This window comes from Meriones unguiculatus, chromosome 17 (genome assembly GCF_030254825.1).
Source record: "Meriones unguiculatus strain TT.TT164.6M chromosome 17, Bangor_MerUng_6.1, whole genome shotgun sequence".
NCBI lineage: Eukaryota > Metazoa > Chordata > Mammalia > Rodentia > Muridae > Meriones > Meriones unguiculatus.
In genome coordinates, this window is record NC_083364.1 from 14,830,272 (window position 1) to 14,852,590 (window position 22,319).

Consider the following 22,319-nt stretch of genomic DNA (forward strand, 5'->3'; position numbering starts at 1 on the left):
AGTTCCAGGGCAGCCAGGCCTACACAGAGAAACCCTGTCTTGAGATTTAAAAAAAAAAAAAAGAGTACCTAATGATAGATAGATACAAACAAATAAAATTCTGAATAAAAAAGGAAACATATCCTAATAAAATTGGGAATTAAATATAACACATGAGAGATTCAATAGCTGTAGAAAAACTATAAACATCAAACTGAAATCTTACAAATGAAGAGGTTGCTAAGTCAAAAACTCAGTAAAAAGCCACAGGCTACCAAGGGGGTCAGGGTATAAAGGCACTTACCCCTAAGCCTGATGAGGTGAGTTTGAACCCTAGAACCAACACAGTAAAGGGAAAGATCTGATTTCACTGACTTCCACATGTTCATAGTGATACACTCACACCCATATAAAACACAAGTAAACAAACCTAATTATGGAAAAATTTTAAAACTACGAAAATAATACAGCTCAAGAAGGTAGTATCAACTTTGGAAGATAAACATGAATGAAAACCCTCAGACACTGGTGAAGAAAAAAACACGTAAAATCAGTCCCCACTCAAAAGAGATTACAATTATGAAGCATGAGGATAGGAGAGCTTTAAGCAATGGCAAAAGTAACATATTCAATAAAACTGTGGCAGAAAATTTCCTAAATATAGGGAGAGATGACTCATCTGACTCAGAAGATATTTAGAATAAAATCTGAAATGAAGGAACACCTACATATACCATATCATATTTAAAACATTAGTATGGAAAATACTAACGATGGGAAGTTTCAAGAGAAAATCAAGTTACTTATAAAGACACAGTCATTAATACCAGGAATTTCTCAACAGAAACAGGAAAAGCCAAATGTCTTCCATACTCTAACAGAAAGTAGCTAGTGAAGCCAGTGAGATGGTTCAGCAGGGAAAGGCTCTTGCTATACAAGCCTGATGAGCTGAGTTCAATATTCAGAACCCACATAAAGGAAGGAGAAGAGAATCAGCTGTGGCCAACACATGTGTACTTCGTCATGCATGTCCACCCAGACACACTTAATACAAATGAACACACATATACACACAGTAATGCTGATATTTTTAGAGACAATTATAGGCAAATCTTTATAAAGAACACGAATACAAAAACTTTAAGATACCTGAAAACATAATTCAGCCAAACATAAAAACCATCATTCACAATCAGGTTAGCTTTATGCCAGGAATTTATGTTTGACATTCATAAGTAAAATGCAATACATCGCATAAAATATAGAGATCGTAAGATCATATCATTGAAAGCAGAGGTTTTGACTTTTTTCCTTTCAGAAAAAGGTTACCAAAATCCAGTATCTTTTCATGATTACAATTGAAAGGAAAATAGAAGTAGAACATCTCTCATATAATAAAAGCAGCAACTAGCAAATAATTAGAACAATTAGCAAACATTATAGTAAATCAGAAAAAAAAATCAGAATTTTTGTTAAAGTCAAGAGAAAGACAAAGGTGTCCATTTTCTCCACTATTAATTCAACATAGTGCAAGACATCTTGGGGAGACCAATAGTGAAAGAGAAAGAAACAAAATGAATACAGTAAGAAAAAGTCAATATATCCTAAATTGTACATAATATTAAATGAGAAACTCAGTGACTGGGCTGGGTGGCGGTGGTGCGCACCTTCAATCCCAGCACTCAGGAGGCAGAGGCAGGTGGAGCTCTGTGAGCTCAAGGCCAACCTCATGTACAAAGAAAGTTCCAGGACAGCCAGAAACCCTTTGTTAGTTATTTTTATGTAACTTTTTTCCCTCAGTTTCTCTCTTAAGCCGGCTACAACACAAGTAATTGAGAGGTTTACATCTGTTTAGTAGTTCACAATACAATAACTATTAGCTAATTTGTCTTCCTCCTAGCATACACCCAGAGATACTTGCACTTTGTACCTTTACTGCTCAGCTCCCTCTCTCTCTTTCTGGGTCTCTCTTGGAAATCCCCTGTAGCTGAATCCCCTACTTCCTCCTCTAACTTCTCTACTGGCTCATAAGAAGTCCAGCCATATTCTCTCCCCTGCTCAGCGATTGGCTGTAAGCTGCTTTTTTGGCATATCAGGGAGAATTTGGGGAACAAGGTTTATTCAACATTGAGACAGCAGATTCTCAGAACAAGGACTACAACCAAATATGGGGGGATACAGAAATCAGCATTTGAGTTACACAGTAACTTTATGCCTACACACTGCCTTGAAAAACAATCAATCAAACAAAAAAGAGACCCTGAAGATTGCATCAGAAAAGTTAATGATTTAGAAAGAAAATTCAGCATCCTAGAATATAAAAGCAAAATACAAAAATCAAAAGCACGGCTGGGAAAATGGCTCCGTGGATAAAAGCACTTGCAGTAAAAGCCAGATGACCCGAGTTTCAGAATCCCAGGACTCAGAACCCACACAAATGCATGAGATAGCAGTTCAAGAGTCTATAATCCTTTTGTAACTTTGAAAAATGACAGAGACAGAAGAATCTAGCAAAGTTCAAGAGCTAGCTGGTATGTTTAAGAGACAGTGTCTCGAAAGGGCAAGGAACAACGCCTAAAATTTGTTCATTGACCTCCACATGCACACCCACATTCACACAACACATATATACTATATACAAACACACATACATAAACACACACACACACACACACAAAATCAGAGGCTTTCTGACGTTCTAACAGCAAGCACACTATGAAAGAAATCAGAAAATCAATTGCATTCAAAATTGATATATGCAGAAAAGCAAACAAAAGTTCATGGAATACACATAAACAAGGACACGAGAGGCAGTTATTCTGTAAAGTGTAACAGTAAAGAAAAACAAATTAAAGACAACACTTCAAAAAGGAAAGACCTCCCATGCTATGGATTGGTATAATTAAAGATGGCTGTAATTCCAAAAGCAAACCTTTTCGTTCCATGCAATATGCGTGAACTTCATTAACATTCTTTACATAGAAAACAAAAGTCCTGAAGTTTATATGGAAGCATAAAAGAACATGGTTAACCAAAGCAATTCTGAGCAAAAAGAACAATGTTCCTGGTGTTTCCACACCTGATTTCCTGTTTTACCACTGAGTCAGTGACAAACATCACAAACAGAAATGTGTCTCCATGCAAGACAGGACCCATAGAAACCTGTGCAGCTACAGCCACCTAATCTTTGGCAAAGACGCTGTAAATACAGAGTGGACAGTGGACTTGAGAAGCTAATGGAGATCACCTAACTGGAGATCCATGTTTAGAATGAATGAAATTAGAACTTCTCTGTGCTAAACAATTATTTCTAAATGGATCAAACCCCTTAATATAAAACCTGAAACTCTAACAGCTTGGGAGAGGGGGCAAAGAAAACATTTCAAGATAAGCATAAGCAAGGACATTTGGAGTCCTTGAAGCATTCAGTAAATAATGGCAAGTATTGACAGGTAGGACTGAAATTTAAAAAGCTGCAGCATAGGAAGAGACACCTGAGTGAAAAAAAATAGCCTAAATAGGAAAATGTCCGCTAACCCTGTGATGACACGATAAGTATGTAAAATATACAAAGACCAAAAGAAAAAGGAAATAAATCCAATTCAATGGGCAAATTAAAAGAATTAAGAATTCTCAAAGGATGGACTAAATGGAACCAAATGGACTAAATGGCCAAAATGAAGCTCCTTCCTCAAACCAATCTCAAAGAATGATTACTCGTGGGGGCCAAATCTTTCTTGGATCCAGTTTTTAGTAATTACTTCACCAAATGTATTATACTTAAAAGCTTCAAAAAGCCTGCAGAGTTCTGAGCAGCCTCCCAGAAATGAAATATTTCATGTTATCATTTGTCATTGCCTTTTTGAAATATATTTATCCTTTCATAAGTAAAGGGATATTATTTGATAAAAGATAAATGGAGTGGAAATGAAGCTTATTTGCTGAATAAATCATTAACCTTTATTTTGAGCTTTTACTTGTTTGACAGTAGTGGGTGTCAAAGCCAAGGTCAACCACATTGGAGAAATGTTCTAAAGCTGACTTTCACCCAGGCAATGGTGGCGCACACCTATTATCCCAGCACTCAGAAGGCAGAGGCAGGCAGATGATCTGACTTCGAGGCCAGCCTGGTCTACAGATGAGTTCCAGGGCTACACAGAGAAACCCTGTCTTGAAAAAAAACCAAAGCGGGGGACCGGGGCTGACTTTCAACAGTAGCTTCATTTTCCTCTCCTAAATTTGCAGTGTTGACTCACCACCCTCAACTTTCTCACCAAATTTTCAACAGCAGCACAGCAACAATTAGTCTTCTTGTAACAACATAGAGCAAAAAATCAGTTTTGCCTGCTTACTTTCCTCATCTACCACACGGCATGTACAGGATGCTTGAAAACTACAATCTAATGCATGCTTTAATACCTACTATAGCGATATGTGTCTAATATGTATATTAGACATTTTAGAGTATGTGTCTGGGTATGTGCAACTAACGTAGATGCCCAGGGAGGTCAGAAGGGGGTGCCAAATGTGTAAAGCTGGAGTTATATGTGGTTGTGAGTGGACTGATAGAGTTGGGAACTCAACTCTGGCCCCCTGCTATCTCTCCAGTCCATAAAATGCATGTTTTCTGAAAAACCTAACCTTTATTGAAACAGTGGTGCTGTTTCCGTCCTTTAATAGCCTTACATGGGAAAATGTAAACATATTTGTCATTACTAGTCATTTAGGAGATAAAGACACTATAAGCAATTGACATGAATGGGCTTAGGTGTTTCCACTCACATGAACGATGACAAAGAGTATCTGTTTATAGATATGTCTATATATCTGTATGTCTATATATTTATAGATATGTCTGTATAAGTGCATTACCAACCTTAGACTTATATTACTAGGTGCAAACCGTTTCTTTATACTATAATTTCCTGTTGATGCTCTTTTGGAGTCTTGTTGGTCTGTAATCATGGCTTAAGGTATTCTCCCGCTTCAGCATTCCACATAAAGCAGCAGGGATCACAGACGAGCAAAATCACACCAAAGTTATTTGCCAGCCATATTTTCAAAAGTAAAATAATGATGAAAAGATGTGTTATACCAGAATAGACCATTTATTAAAAATTACACTTATGCAGTTATTAGATTGACTTGTTTTATTCCAAGCATGTTTAATAGGTTCAACTTCCAGCACTTACTCCTTAAAGACACAAACATTACATTTGAAAATAACTTTGCTGGAGAGATGGCTCAGCAGTCAAAAGCCCTGGCTGCTCTTCCAGAGAATGAGGGTGAAGAGTCCTTGCACCTATATGACAGCTCACAAGCATCTGCAACCCTAGCTCCCGGGGAATCCAACATGCTCTCTGGACTCCACAAGCACTGAACAAACATGGTGCACATGAAGGCAATATACCCGTACACACACACACACACACACACACACACACACACACACACTGCTGATTCAGGTTAAGAATGTTTGTTCAACTGATAAATGAAATTGATCCCAGGATAGGGCAGAATGATTGTCCCAAATGGTACTAAGCCGTGCAGTGGGCCTGGCTTAGGAAGTCTAAGCACAACATTTCTATCAAAGCTGATGTTTACTGACCCATGGGCAGATTATGTCAGCCAACTTTGCTCTCAAGGAATTCACTATGGCCTAATTTTTCCAAATTAGTATTACTATTTCATGTAATAAGGGAAAATTATGCAAATATACAGGCAGTACTGAGAATTAGACTAATGCTTTTGTTTTTTGCTAAGTTCCTTTGATATACATTGTTATAAAGCACACTACCAGTATAAACTCAGCAAAACAGAACATACATCATTTAAATAATCAAGTTAAAAAAATACTCAGAACTAACTGTATCTCTTTCACATGGTTTATTTTCAGAAATATTCCATACAAGTTAACTTTCAATATCTTCCCAATTCTTTTACAGGACTCAACCACATGAGATCACTTCATAAATTTTATCTTATTGGTAAAAAGACACCTTTCTTCTATTTACAGACAATTTCATTTAGTTGGAATCGGTTTGTAAACCTCCCAAGCTGTGTCCAAACCCAGTAAACAGCACAGGCTTCATTAAATACTGTAACTGCCTAGCCCTTAGTTTCCCACTGCTGGAAGGAAAGGCACGCACCAGCACACCTGATACACAAAGTCGTCTGAGGGAAATCTGCATACGAGGACCAAAATTATACATCTGTTGTTCTCATAATCTTAGTGTCTCTCCTTTTTCTTCTTTCATACCTCAAAATGAAAGTTGCCGTCAGACATTCCTATGATTTACACTGGTAGAAACATTATCCACTGAGTTTCTTTTCACTGTGAGTTCTTTCATGTCTGAGAAGGTATGTGGAACAGGTAAATGCTTTCCCACACTGCTTACATATATAGGGTTTCTCTCCAGTGTGATTTTTTTCATGTATTTGAAGGGATTTGGAAAAAGTGAACGTTTTCCCACATTGAACACACATGTATGGTTTCTCTCCTGTGTGAGTTCGCTCATGACTGTAACAATCATCACGTTGGATGAAAGCTTTCCCACACTGCTTACATACGTAAGGTTTTTCTCCAGTGTGAATTCGTTCATGCCTTCGCAAAGAAGTTCCCTGAGTGAAAGATTTCCCACACTGCTTACAAACATAGGGCTTTTCTCCACTGTGAGATCTTTCATGTATGTGAAGGGATCTGGGGAAAGTGAAGAGTTTCCCACACTGCACACACATATATGGTTTCTCACCAGTGTGAATTCTTTCATGCTTGTGACATCCAGTGGCATAAGCAAAGGCTTTTCCACAATGCTTACATACATAGGGCTTTTCTCCACTGTGAGATCTTTCATGTATGTGAAGGTATGCGGAACATTTAAAGGCCTTCCCACACTGCTTACAAACACAGGGTTTCTCTCCAGTGTGAATTCGTTCATGATAGTAACAGGCACTGGAGTAGGTGAAAGCTTTTCCGCAATGCTTACATACAAAGGGTCTCTCTCCAGTGTGAATTCTCTCATGGATGAGAAGCTGGCAGGAACGAAGAAATGCCTTCCCGCACTGTTTACAAGCATAGGGCTTTACTCCAGTGTGAGTTCTTTCATGATTGTAACAGGTTCTGCGATCGATGAAGGCTTTTCCACAATGTGCACACACGTAAGGTTTCTCACCGGTGTGAATCCTTTCATGTTTGTGAAGCTGTGACGGACGACTAAATGCTTTTCCACACTGCTTACATGTGTGACGTTTCTCTTGAATATGACTTCTTTCATGCCAGAGGAGGCTACAGGAATCACTCCACGCTTTCCCACACTGTTTACAAACATAAGATTTCTCTTCAGTGTAAGTTCCCTCATAATCGTGATCGGAAGTGAAACTCCTAGAGGCTTCATCAGATTGCTGATATTCATAGGGTTTCTGTCTCATAGGAGGGCTTTTATGCATCTGAAGCAACTCAGAATAAGTAAAATCCTTCCAACATTTCTTATGTTTAAACGCCTTCTCCATATGTTCCTGATACTGGAATGGCTTCTCTCCAGGTTGATGTTTGATGTGTGTACCTGAGGGTAAACGAGCAATGATGTCTCTTCCACACTCCGTTATTGCAGGAGACATTTTTTCATTCACAATGTGCTGTGGATTCTGTTGGTGGGTTTTCCCATACTGACTACCATAATCATATTTACAGAGTCTCTCAACCACCAGTGTCCTGCAAAAAAATAAAAAGAATAATACTATAGTTTTATGGTTAGTCAAAAGAAATACCTCAGGGTAGGTGTTAGCTCATGACTGTTATCTGAGAGGTAGTGGCAGGAAAAAGCCTATTTGAGACCCAACTGTAACACAGACATACCCTTTTCCAAGGAAAGAAATAAAGAAATAATTCTGTAAGCATGTATTAACTTTGGGGAGGTGAGATGGCTCAGCAGGTAAAGACACCTGTTGGCAAGTGTGAAGACCTGTTTGATCCCTGAGATCTGCACAGAGGGAGAGGGTTACCCTCTGACCTCCACAACTGGACCACTGCAGCATTCGCGTACCGACATATACAGACACAAATGAACAATGCTTTAAAAAAAGAATCATTACTAACATTAAATGACTAACACTGACTAGGTCTTGGGATGGCAAATAATCAATTAAGGTTCTGTAACACTTTCAGGCATTTCATGAACATTAACTGAATGTGCCACAAGCCACAACGAATAGTTGAACATTCATAATGCAAAATGACTTTTATTATGGAATTTTTAATGAATGAGCAATTGTTTAAGTGATTTAACAAAGATAGGTCTCAACCTAAATCCAAAATCCATTTTATTTCACACATACCTTATGTTCAAGCCTAAGTGTGACTTGAGTAATATTTTGAAATTTGGTGCATAAAGGGAAGTTATATAATGAATCTTAGGAAATGTCATACAACTTTATATGGCTAGGATCTTTCAATAGTTCTAAGTGCTCAAGTTCAAGTCCTCCGATTTCCTATCACTACCAAATACCTGATGCAAATCTTTTTCTGAGGGTAATTTACCTCAGGTTTCCCTTGGAATTTTGGTACTCTTCTTGAACATCATCTTCTTCTTCTGTTTTCCCTAAAAGCAAACCCAAAGAAATTATTTAAAGTTTATTCAAAATTATATTTTTCTGTTATATGACCAAGCATGTGACAATGGGCAACACCATTCTTTCACTTTTTAAAATCATGCAACTACACAGATGAGCAAGAAACTGCTGTGATTAAAGTAAAGGAATCTTAGTGGTTTTGTTTTTACCTATGGAGATCAGGTTCATAAAGGTCTCCTTCATTACATCTCTGTAGAGCTTCTTTTGACTGGAATCCAACATAGTCCATTCTCCTAGAGTGAAGTTCACAGCCACATCCTCAAAGGTCACAGGCTCCTAGAATAAGACAGACACATTTACAGAATGAACAGCGAGAAAACACAGGAGATATACAGATGCATGATAGTTTACTTTATGCTTTATTCTTCAAATAGCCACTGCCTGTCTTGCCCCTTTTATTCCCACTTCTACCCTTTTACTTCCCAGGTGTAGAAGCATTCTTCTACTTGTCCTTCCTCTCTCTGGCTGTTATAAAGATGGGCTGGAGTTCAAAATGTTTTACTAAAAATAACATGATATATTTCTTTTTTAAAAGATTTTATTTATTATGTACACAATGCTCTGCCTGCACGTGCACCTGCAGGCCAGAAGAGTACACAAGGGCTCACTATAGATGGCTGGGAGCCGCCGTGTGGGTGCTGGGAACTGAACTCAGGACCTCTGGAAGAGCAGGCAGTACTCTTAACATCTAAGCCATCTCTCCAGCCCTGACATATTTCTTTTAAAATGTACTTATATGTTAGTATACTGAGTGCACCCCCCACCCCCAAGCTGATGTTACAGGTGGTGAGGTACAGGGCAAATGTGAGGCCTCTAGAAGAGCAGTAAGTGCTCTTAACCATTAGCCATCTCCTCAGCCCCCAGTACCTTTCTTCTTTATAGTACAATTTACCATAGTATTTATATGTGTATTTGTATACAGCTATATACATAGATCACAAGATCTAACATTTACATGCACGATTTAATAAACATAGACATCATAATTTATCTTTTCATTCACTGAAATCCAGCTAGGCGGTTGTATGAGATGGCTATCCTGCAGTAGTGGGGAAGCAGTGTATGAAACGAGACTCAAAAATCAAGACACAGGAAACAAACAAACAAACAAACAAACAAACCCCTGAAGCTGAACTAGCTGGGAGCTTCCTCTATGCTGAGGAAGAAAGGCTGTCAATGATGTGACCGGTGGCAAACCCGGTAAGCTATAGCACCGACCTGCCAGGCGACACGTGCCGCAAAAGTGCACCAGCAGCATGAAGGCACCAAGCTGTGCTGCCCAGTTTTATATCAACGTGACAAAAGCTACAATCAGGTGGGGCTGTGACTGGCCTGTGGGGAACCCTGTGCTGCCTATTCTTCACTGATGATGGATGTGGGACAGCCCAGCTCACTGCAGGAGGTGCTACCCTAGGCTGGTATCGTGAAGATATAAGAACGCAGGTTCATCAGTCCAGATGTGACTTGATGTGCGGGGGGGGGGGGTTGTGGTGGTGTTGATATGGGGTCAGGGGGCTTCTCTTTTCTGGGAGGAAAGGGAGAGGGGAAGGGGAAAAGAAGGAAAGGGAGGACTGGGAAGAGAGGCGGGAGGGGGCACCCTTGGCCTGCAAAGTAAATAAACAGAAAGGAAGGAAGGAAGGAAGGAAGGAAGGAAGGAAGGAAGGAAGGAAGGAAGGAAGGAAGGAAAGACAAGCAAGTAAGCAAGTTGAGTCACATAGAACAAGCATTCCTCTATGGCCTCTGTTTCCTTTCCTGCCTCCAGGTTCTTGCCCTAACTTCCTTCAATGACTGACTGAACGTATTAAAAAATAAAATAACATTCCTCCCCATGTTGCTTTTGGTAATGTTGTTTTACCACAGCAATAGAATCTAATGAAGATAAAAGGAAACCAACTGCTTTCTGGTTGGATTTAAGGGATTCTCCATGGGGGGAAGGGAAGGACATACATCCTTGGTATTCTAAACCTGTCCGATGTCCACTGCCAGGGAGGTTACAGAGCCTAACGGGGAACCAGCTACTGTTGCTTTTCTAAATCGACATGCTGGCAAACTGTTCTCTATTTATAAACATATCCACAGATATGTACTGCTTTCCGTCTTAGTGAGGAAACATGTATTTATTTGCAGTAGCTAACAGTTAATGCAGAGACCATTCCACTGGTCACAGTGCTGAGAACAAATGAATGTTGAGTGTTCAGGCCTAAATGGGACATCAAGGAGAAATGTGAAATGCCTTTTGGACATAATATAGCCAATGTACTCCTGAATTCACAGAGGCTGTGGCTACCTGCACAAGAGTCCATGCGGGAGGGGGCCTTGAGGGTCCACCTTTCAGAGGAGATGCTGGCTGGTAGGGTTGCTTGGAAAGAAATAGTTTTGTTCAATGCTATAGTTGCCGACACTGCAGTTAAAACACACCAACAGCTGGTGGCACATGTTTTAGTCCCAGAAGATGGAGGCAAGGACAGGAGGAACTCTCAAGTTCCAGATCGATTAGAGCTACAGAGGGAGACCCTACCTCAAAAACAAAATATAAAAATCCACCCATGTTCATTCAAGCAATCCTAACTAAATTCAGCAGGTCATAAACAAACAGGTGGATCTGTTAGGAAGAAAGGCTTTAGAAGAAAAAGAAATGAATTATGGGGCATATGAAAATAACTAAAATACATTAAGTATTTGTATTCATTTTTTTCAAAAAATCAAAGTAAATTATTTTCTGACTAGGACTTGGTATTCTAAATGAGATCATAAATTTGGGTAGGAAAATGTTTCTATTGTACGCCAATGAGTACTTCCTTTATATTCTCCAATCATACAGAAACACAGGAGAACAACAACTTCTCAGGCACAACTGACACATCAAGAAAGTAACAATGAAACACATCGACAAGCAGAGACTGAAGCAGCTAAAACACGTGCCTGAAACAAAGACCTGTCCAGCACTGCAGAGTCACTGCCCAACTCTACAAAAGCTTTAAAAAACACCTCACGCCAATGCTGTTCAAACTGCTACACACAACAGAAAGGAAGCATACTCAGTCCACAAAGACAGCACTACCTTGACCCAGTATACGACTAAGAGTAGAAAATGGCAACTCAAATAATATCCCGTCTTCAAATTTCCTTCTCCACACAAATTGGCTTATGCTTTAAATTCAGCTCCCACTCAATTTATCACAGAAATACAGCTACATTTTTTTTTTTAACCAGACACATGAATAGCCATGAGCACACATTCTAATAGAGCCCTGGTTCCCCCTCTGAAACCTTATGAGATAGGTCTCTTAGTGTCACCATTTTCCTTGGCATTCTAGCATCCTAAACTGCCACCGGAAGCATTTTAGGGCTCCTCTAACCAGTATCAAATTCTTCCACAGTTTGTTGGACAGCTATTTCCTATTTAAAACAATGTCTCCAGCAGAGAAGAAAGAAGCTTACACATTTCAGGAAGCTCCTAAAACTTACAAGATCCATTAATACTCCTCCCCAAAGACATACCATAAGCAGAAAAAATTATTGACAAGCTGAGACTCTCCAACCAGTAATTTTCCGAATGTTTTGCAGGAAGCTACAGGAATATAGATTTCATGAGTCATTTCTAGAGTAGGATAGGCTTTTTGCTGTTTTTGCTGCTGCTGAGTTATCCATTCTCTTGTTGGTAAGCTCTTCCCCATCCTCCTGTAAGTAACCTTTGCAAACTAATTTACTAAATGATTCGAACTAGAATCATTTCTTTGGTCGGTGGTTGGTACTCCATCTTGGGAGACTAGTCATTTGTTTATACAGCACTAGAGGGAAAAAAAAAACCCCACAAAACATTCCTCCACCAAACCAGCCCCAAAGCCTAAGAACCACATGGTCAAGTTTATTATGGTAACTGAACATTGTTCAGTACCAGTTTTATTACTCTTCTCATCACTGTAACCAAACAGCTGGCAAAAGCACTCAAAGAAGAGAGCTAACAAGATGGTTCAGTGGGTAAAGATACTTTAACACAAGGCTAATGATCTGAATCTGATCCCAGAATCCCATGCTGTAGAAGCACAGAACTGACTCCTGCAAATTGTTTAATCTCCACGAGGGCACTGTGGCATATAGTAAATAAAATAATTTTAACTTTATTTTTTAAAAAGAATTTCTTTTGGCTCACATTTTAAAAAGAGATGTAGGCTTCATCAAGGGCAAAGCATGACAGCACCAGCTTGTGAAGGGTCTCACTACGTCTACATCAGGAAGCAGGGGAGGACAGAATCCCAGGCCATAGAATCTGAGGCCGTGCTACAGAACGTCAAAGCGTGGCTACTCTGACCATTGGTTCTCTTCCCTACTAGCTCTGCTTCCCACAGGGTCCAGAGCTTAGCAAACAGCACTACTTTCTGGAAACTAAGTGAGCAAGCACATGAAGCCATGGGGGGATATTTCACATTCAAACCCATAGATGAGCTCAAGCCGAGGGACAGTTAATGAGAGTTGGTGACTGGCTTGGCCTTTAGTAATCCTGTGAGTGGTAACTCCCCACACAGCTGCCTCCTGTCTGCTCATATTTTAGGATCTCCCTGTCAGAGTCTGAGAAAAAGGCCAGCTCTTAAGATGGTGCTGCAAGACTGAGGAAGCAGCTCATTCGGTAGAGGGCTTGCCTAGTACCTACAAAGCCCTAGGTTCCAACCGTTGCCTAACAGCTGGTTGGTTGGTAGACGCCTGTAGTCGCAGCACTTGGGAGGTGAAGGCAGGAAGACCGGAAGTTCCAGAAGAGTGTAGGCTACATCAGAATTTAACTGGAAAACCAAAAATACTCTACACACTAAAATCAACTTTCAAAATATTTTCTCTAGCAGATAGAAAACAAGCCAGATTTCCTCAATGGTCAGAAACCACACTGTCCAGAGTTGGAGAGAGGGCTTTGCAGTTAAGGGCACATGTCCTTCCAGGGGTCCCAAGTTCAGTTCCCAGCATCCACAAGAGCTACTGACAACTGGCTGTACCTCCAGTTCCAGGGGACCCATACCCTCGTCTGGCCTCAGCAGGTACCCACACACAGGCAGCATACACTCACACAAACAGATTTATACACATACATAAAATGTTTTTAATCTAAAAAATAACAACAAAGAAATTACACTATCCAGAAAGACTAACAACTACCTAAAGGCAACAGAAAGGAACTGAACATATTATCTTTTTCCCCCAAGGACTGTAATTCTGGTAAGAGTACTGGTTGGCTTTTGTTATTTGTTTGTTTTGATTATATGAAACAGGGTCTCACTGTGCAGTCCTGGCTGGCCATGAACTCTTAGATAGGCCTGTCTCCACCTCCAATGGGATTAAAGAAATCCCTCCTGCCCACTCTACATTTGAAGAAGTAGCCTAGAGCTAGCTAAACAACAGAAATAAAATTATATACAGTGCCAGGGAGGGGCTAATAACCTGTAACCCAGCACTGGAGCATCTGAGTTCCAGCCTAGCTTGGTCTAAAAAGCCAGATCCAGATCCAGACCACCCAGCACTGTAGTGAAACCCTGTATAAAAAAGAAAAAGAATCGCATAATCCCTCCCCTCCCTGGGTTTTTTCACCCCTCTCAAGGCTGGAAAAGCTTTCCAAAATCTTATTTTGCCTCAAAAATGATCAGCTTAACGGACCAGTACAAACAAAACAAACTCTAAAGTAAATTTAAATTTCTCCCCTTTCTCAAAGTTAGGGCACTTGCCCACCCAGAGCTAGTCACAGCTAACAAACCCAGCTGTATTCGCATAAAACAAGCCCAGGACAAGAGATGGAGATAGCGTTCGCCCAGCTAGAGACCTGAGGTTCGAGCCCTAGTCTTTTTAAAAAGTTGATGGTTAGAAGAGAAAAACAAACAAACCAAACAACAGAGGTTCCAGCGTGATCAGAGTAAAACCAAAGCAGGGAACAAGGAAGAAGTAAAAGTGCAAAAGAGTGCACAGCACCCACGTGTCCTCGCCGCAGCCTCTCCCCGGGAGGACTGGGGGCTGGGGCAGAGCTGGCCTGGACGCCGGTGCCGCAGAGCTCGCAATTCAAACGCCCGGGGAGGAGGGCGCCACCGCCAGCCTCCGCCTCAGACCCGCTGCGCAGCGGCGAGGAGAGGACGTCGGGGCCGGCGCCACAAGCGCAGCGAAGCCGCCGCGCGTCCCCGCCGCCCCGCGACCCCCAGGGCCCCGGGCGCGCTCACCATCTCCTGCTTCTGGTGCATCCGGGCGTCCTCCGCGAGCCCGGCAGAAACTCGGCAGGCGCCAGCGCAACTCTCGCCGCCCCGGCTACCCGGAACTCAAATATGGCGGCAAGAGGGGCACCCCCCACTGTCTGCGCTCCTCATTGGCTAGCTCAGAGGAGCAACGGCGTTCCTGATTGGCCAAAAGGCCGGCCCCAGCTCCTGGGAACCGAGCTAACGGATCCGGCAGCCCCGACCAAGTACGGATTGCGACTGCAGTCCCATCTTGGCCCAGACTTTTTCTCCGAAACAAACCTGGTGTGTGCGCGAGTGCTCGCGGAGGACGGAAGAGGGCGTCAGGTGTCCTCTCGCTTTTCAGCTGAGGATTCTCTTGGCCAAACTGGAAGCCACTGATGCCTTCTCATCTGAACCGCCCTTGTACAGTTTAAGGAGTGTACAAGGGATCTCTAACTTGAATGCTTGCCATTGCTTTTCAAGCGCTCTTAACCACCAACCCTCCAGACCCATTCACAGCCTCCTGTGCTCAGTGGCCTCTTGTTTTTTTCCGCATAACAAATAGTGTCACATCACTTTTGATCAAATCCTATCTTAAATCGTTTGGCCTTCAGTCAGAATAAGCCGCAAAGAGTCATAATATAGCAAACCAAAACTGATTATTTTTAAATTCCTCTAAGAAACAACTTCGTAACTGGCTTTTTAAAAATCCCTCCACCTGATAGTATTTTCCTCTTTCTTAATAAACTTGTCTGTTTTCATACTGTCTCCTACTTAGGCTCATCATAAAAGAGCAAACATGTCATATCTGTAGTTCTGAACCTGGCTCATTTCACTTAACACGATGACCTCAGGTTCCACACATTTTTCTGTAAACGGCATTCTTGGGGGATGAATAATATTTCACTGTACACAAATACATATATTTTATCCATTTATTCATCTACTGGCTGGCTCCTGGGCAGAGTCCATCACTTGGCTATTATACTTGATGCTGCAATAAACATGTGTGTGCAAGAATCTCAGTTATGTGGTGACATTTATTCTCTTCATCTATATCCAGGAGGGTATAATATAGCTATTATAGATAATACAATAATTTGATTTTTAGTTTGGGGTTGGATGTGAAATGTCCCCTCCCCAACGCTCATGTGTTCGTGCTGTTTGGAGGTGATGGAAACTTAGCAGGTGGGCTGTCAATTGGAAGTAAGGTCCTGGGAGGTGGTGCCCTTGAAGCAAGTATTGGAACTCTAGTCCTTTCCAAAGCACCCAAGCCACCATGAACTTAGCAGCCTGACCCTCTCCTGGGCTTCCCACCATGATGCTCTGCTTTACCACAGGCCAAAGGGACCAGCTGACTACATCCTGACACCATGAGCAAGAACAAACTCCTCCTCCTTACAAACTGTTTATCCTGAGTATTTTGTTAAAACAACAAATTACTGACTAAAATACATTCTAGCTACACACACACACACACACACACACACACACACACACATATATACTTATCTGAAAATATGTATCACATTTATTTTGAGATATTATAGCCCAGGTTCGCTTAATACTTATATTCCTTATACTTTAGCCCACCCCACCCCCCACGATGGGCAGATTACACATGTACCATGTCTGCCTTCTTTCTCCCTTAGCAGGTTTATTTTAAAGATTTGATCCATGTGCTTATTTGACTGACAAGTCCAAAATCTGTAGAGACTCCGGCTCCAAGCAAAAACTCAGACATGCTGAGGCTATAGGCACAGAGCAAAAATTTGACTTTACTGAGAAAGTCAGTTTTTACTCTTATGACCTTTCAACTAAAGGCTGAGACTATTCACATTAACCAGGGTTCTCATCTCTTTTTTACAGTACTGCAGAAGGAACTCAGGACCTCTTTCATGCCAGGCATGGGCTCTACCGCTGAGGGCTACAACCAAGTGACACATAAATGCATCAGATTAAATCGTTGGGTGCCTTAGTCAATCTAAATTGACAAAATAATCCACTTCGATCACAGCCTCTCAGTGGGAGAGGTAACAGGTTGGCACTACAAGGAAATGGGGAACAAATGGCCACTTCTTATAATGCTACACATCTTAACAGGCTTCCACTTTTTCCATGGCCTGGAATGGTTGATGGTATTCCAACTAAGTTTTGTCATGTAGTGTGTGGGGAGGGAGGCAGTTAAAAGGAGAAAGAAAGAAAGAAGGAAAGAAAGAAAGAAAGAAAGAAAGAAAGAAAGAAAGAGGAAGAGAAGACCACAAAAAGGGAAGAATAAAAAAATCAGTGAGTCACGTCCATTCTTAGTCCCCAATGCTATTTGCCCTCTCATTTTGTACAAAGGGAAAAAGAAATGTTTTTTGCTCTTCCACCTTCCAGAACAGTTCCCTAGGTCCTTTGCAACCCAAACTAGGAATTTAGTTAAGCCTTAAGCTGGTGTTGTCCTCAACATGCTTTCTTTCAAGTGGTTTGTTTGGAGTTTTGTTTTGTTTTGAGTCAGGGTCTCACTATGCAGCTCTGCCAGTTCAGGAATCACCATATAGACCAGGGTGGCCTCAGACTAACAGAGATATGCAGTTCTCTGCCTCCTGTGTGTGGGATTAAAGGAGTGTGCTACTATAGAGGCTTGCCTTTTTTGTTTTTGTTTTTAAGTGAAGCTTTGCTGCTCTCAAAACTGATCTTCTCATGGCTACAGAAGTCTTCTTACCCCTAATTTTATTTATTGGTTGGTTTGTTTGTTTATATATACCTGTGGTTTTTCAAGACAGGGTTTCTTTGTGTAGCTGGCTGTCCTGAAACTTGCTCTGCAGACTGTTGTAACCAGCTTCAACTCAACAGCCCCTCTGTTGAGACCTACTTTAGTTCTTAGTATAAATTTAGCTCCTCTGTTAACACCTGCTGTCACCTTTAGCATATCGAAGCCATTTTGCCTCCAATTCTCCATTTTGATCATAAGGTGAAATTAATTTCAAGTTCTCAGATCCTACAAACCTGAGGCCAGGATACAATTCAGTAGTTCAATACTTGCTGCTTAGAATACAACAATAGATGATAAATACATAGTCAGCTTGAGTTAAAGATGAATGTGTGTTCTGTTAGAGTTAAGACCACAACATCCTGCTACTTTCCTTACTCCCAGAAAGCTGGAAAGCCCCCAAGAGCTCCCCTACCCTAAATCCCAGACAATCAGCTTAAAGTGCTTTGTCTAGCTACCTAGATAGAATACAATATACTTGAAACAAAATCAATTATGTTTAGCTAGTGAAATTTATGTAATGCTACCCCCCTGCCTTCCTACACCTGGTTACCTGGTTGTTACCTGGTTACGGTTTTTCATATTAAAAAGCCTGCTTTAGAAACAGACCAGCATTATACTCTGGCTTGCAAGTCCAGATTGTGTCTCTGACTGGTCAGTTTTTGTTCAGCATTCAACGAACTTCCATCAGTCTGCGTCTGGTGTCTGAGTGGTCAGGCTATTCCTGAACCCATAAACAAGGTCAGACTGGCCTGGAACTCACAGAGATTTATGTACCTTTGCTTCCCAAGTGACCCCACCAACCCCACCAGTGTGGGGTTTTGTTTGTTTGTTTGTTTTGTTTTGTTTTTGTTTCTGTTTTACCCCTAAATCTTTAAAGGGCACCTGAAATGTGTTCCTTTTACTAGGGCCGTCATGTCTAATTACTTCACTGTGTGGGTTAGGCAGGTGACTGCACCTCTGTTTCCTCTTTCCTCCTGCTGCCTTTCACTATCGGCTTTGGTTTAAGGATCATCTCACTGAACCTGGCTCTTCTCTGGCAGGTGGATATGTCCCAGTGAGGAAAGAGGAGAATACAGGGACCATGCTCCCCAAGATGCTGAGACCTCCATGGCCTTCTAAGACTAGAAGTTGGACTATCTGGGCTGGAAGACATGAGGAAGAGGAAAAGAAACATTAGCTACTTCCATGGTTTCCTGTAGTCAGGCTCACAAGTAAGGATGAGCACTGTGTTAGATGACACTAGACAGAGTGAGAGAACTGAAATGGAGATTCCTCCTGCAATGGATAGAAGGCTCGGGAGGCCAGGTGTAATGGGGCCTGTAATCTTAGTACTCGAGAGTCTCAAGAGAGAGGATCCTGAGTTTGAGGAGAGCTATGGTAAGACCCTATCTAAAAACAAAACAATCCATGTGTGTGAGCGCACATGTGCAAGCATTCCTGTGTGTTTGTGTGTGTGTGTCTTTGTGTGATCACATATGTGTGGACATATACATGGGTGCCTGTTGCAGGATGTAGAAGCCTGGATTTGATGACAGGTGTCTTCCTTCACTGCCTTCCACCTTGCATGATGAAGTAGGATCTCAAGTGAGTCTAGAGCTAACAGATTCTGGTGGCCTTGCTAGCTATCTTGCAATGGAAATCCTTTGTCTCTTTCTAACAGACAAAGCATAAGGAGAGGCAGGATTAGAAGCAGGAGAAAGAAACAGGAGGGGAAGAAGGTTGCTACTCCAGCTTGGCATTATGTAGGTGTTGGGGACCACACTTCATTCCTAAATTTATACAACAAGGGCCTTATGTAGTGAGAATTCTGGAATTTTGGTTTCTTTAAAAATATTTTAAGAAATATGAGAATTTTTATGTTAGTCCCAGGTGTGGGGCTGTCCGAGCTAGATGACTATGATTTGCCTTGTGCTCTAGAAGAGGCATAGTTTTGCCAGCTGCAGATAGTTTCTGCAATTGTATGACATTTGGAATTCTGGAAACTTTTCAGAGGGTAAATAAAGGCTAGGGCCCTGAGATGCAGGGTGGGTGGTTGTCCAGGGGGTTTATTAGTAGTCATGCTCAAAGAAGAAACAAAAAAAAAAAAATGAAATTACATTCAGAGATCTCTATTTCTCTCTCTCACCTCTCTTTCTTTCTCTCCAATCTAGCGAGGGGGTGAAACGGGGAAGGGGGTAAAGGCTGGAAAAAAAGAACCTACAACATAGAAAAGAGCAGCTACAGCCTTACCAACTGAGCTACTCTCCAGCTCCTTGCAGAAAGGGATGTGTCTTCAGACAGATGCAGTCTTCAGACATGGGTCTACCTGGTGCCTTTGGAGTCAAGGGTTTCCTATCAAGGTTCAGTTTCCTCATCTATAAAATGGGAATAATTCTCTGCACGTAGAAGGCAGTCAGGATGATGCCACGGAGTCATGCTCCCAGCATACCACGGAGGTCAGCAAAGAACATTTTCTACCCTGCCACACAGTAGTCCTGGAAAGCCACTGTGTTTGTATTAGTTATATTTTTATTGCTGTAATAAAAAAATTATGACAGAGGCAACTTATAAAAAGGTTTATTTGGTTTGCAGTTACATAAGGCTCTGAGTCCATTATGATAAAAAAATAATAATAACAGCAGATACCAGAGAAGGAGGCTGGAACAGAAACTGGGGCTTAATCTCTTGAACCACATGTGTGAAGCCAAGAGAGCAAGCCCCAAATGGCTTTTAAACTCTGAAAGCCTGCCTCCGGTGACATACCCCTCCAAAAAGGCCACGCCTCCTACACCTCCCCAAACATCACCACAAACTGGGGACAACACATTTAGATGCCTGAGCTATGCCAAACATTCCATTCAAATCACTGCATTAATGTCAACTATTGGATAATATCCCTTTCTAATTATCATATCACTTAAATTCGCTGGCTTAGCCAGGCAAAGTGGTGCACACCTATAATCCTAGGACTTAGGGAGACAGAAGCAGGCAGATTGCTGTGAGTTCAAGACCAGCCTGGTCTACGAACTGAGTCCAAGACAGCCAAGGCTACACAGAGAAACCCTGTCTCAAAAAAAAAATTAGGTGTACAGATTTTAGTATGTTTATCCTACATTATATGTCTAATATCCACTTATAAGTGAGTATATACCATGAGTGTCTTTCTGCATCTGGGATACCTCACTCAGGATGATTTTTTTTTCTAGTTCTCACCATTTGCCTGCAAATTTAATGATTTTCTTGTTTTTAATAGCTAAGAAGTATTCCACTATGTAAATGTACCACAATTTCTGTATCCATTCCTCACCTGAGGGACTTCTGGGTTGTTTCCAGATTCTGGCTATTATGAATAAAGCTGTTACAAACATGGTTGAGCAAATGTCCTTGTTATATGGTTGAGCATCTTTTGGATATATGCCTAGGAGCATATATGCCTATAGTTGGATCTTGAGAAAGCACTATTCCTAATTGTCCGAGAAAGTGCCAGATTGATTTCCAAAGTGATTGTACAAGTTTACATTCCCACCAGCAATGGAGAAGGGTTCCTCTTTTTCCACATCATCTACAACATGGGTCACTTGAGTTTTTTATCTTAACCATTCTGATGGTGTAAGGTGAAACCTCAGGGTTATTTTGATTTGTATCTCCCTGATGACTAAGGAGGTTGAGCATTTCTTTAAGTATTTCTCTGCCACTTGATATTCCTCTATTGAGAATTCTCTGTTTAGCTCTGTACCCCATTTTTTAATTGGATTGCTTAGTTTGTTGGTGTTTAACTTTTTAAAAAATGTTTTAAAGATTTATTCATTATTTATACAGTATTCTGCTTGCATGTGTGCTTTCATGCCAGAAGAAGGCAACATTATACATGGTTGTGAGCCACTATGTGGTTGTCTGGGAATTGAACTCAGGACCTTTAAGGAAGAACAGCCAGTGCTCTTAACCTCTGAGCCGTCTCTCCAGTCCCTGGTCTTTAACTTCTTAAGTTCTTTATATATTTTGGATATTAGCCCTCTGTCAGATATAAGGTTGGTGAAGATCCTTTCCCAATCTGTATGGGTAAGATAATCAATCCTCACTCAGAAAGGTGAATGGGACAGACATGGGAAGAGGAAGAAAACAGGGAAAAAGACAGGAGCCTACCACAGAGGGCCTCTGAAAGACTCTACCCAGCAGGGTATCAAAGCAGATGCTGAGACTCAGAGCTGAACTTTGGGCAGAGTGCAGAGAATCTTATGAAATAAGGGGGAGATAGAAAGACCTGGAGGGGACAGGACCTCCACAAGGAGACCAACAGAACCAAAAATTCTGGGCACAGGGGTCTTTTGTGAGAATAGTACTCCAACCAAGGACCGTTCATGAAGATAAACTAGAACCCCTACACAGATATAGCCCATGGCAGCTCAGTGTCCAAGTGGGTACCGTAGTAATGGGAACAGGACTGTCTCTGACATGAACTCAGTGGCCAGCTGTTTGATTACTTCCACCTGATGGGAGAGCAGCCTTACTAGGCCACAGAGGAAAACAATGCAGCCTGTCCTGATGAGACCTAATAGGTTAGGATTAGATAAAAGGGGAGGAGGACCTCCCCTATCAGTGGACTTGGGGAGGAGCATGGGAGGAAATGAGGGAAGGGGGGGTGGGATTGGGAGTGGATGAGGGAGGAGGCTACAGCTGGAATACAAAGTGAATAATCTGTAATTAATAAAAAATAAATAAATTTTTAAAAAGACAAAAACAAAACAAAAATGTTATGAAAAAATTAAAACAAAACAAAAAAAGTGAATGAA

At 41.3% G+C, this 22,319-nt stretch overlaps 1 protein-coding gene across 1 annotated transcript; it reads right to left on the reverse strand.

Moving 5' to 3' along the window:
• Positions 1–5,850: 5,850 nt before the first annotated feature.
• Positions 5,851–14,915, reverse strand: LOC110561478 (zinc finger protein 14-like). The gene is made up of 4 exons (XM_021657919.2): positions 14,799–14,915; positions 8,757–8,883; positions 8,516–8,576; positions 5,851–7,690 (listed from the first exon to the last, which is right to left on the reverse strand). The coding sequence occupies exons 1-4, from the start codon at positions 14,817–14,819 to the stop codon at positions 6,292–6,294; spliced, it is 1,608 nt and encodes a 535-aa protein (XP_021513594.1). The 5' UTR covers positions 14,820–14,915; the 3' UTR covers positions 5,851–6,291.
• Positions 14,916–22,319: the final 7,404 nt, after the last annotated feature.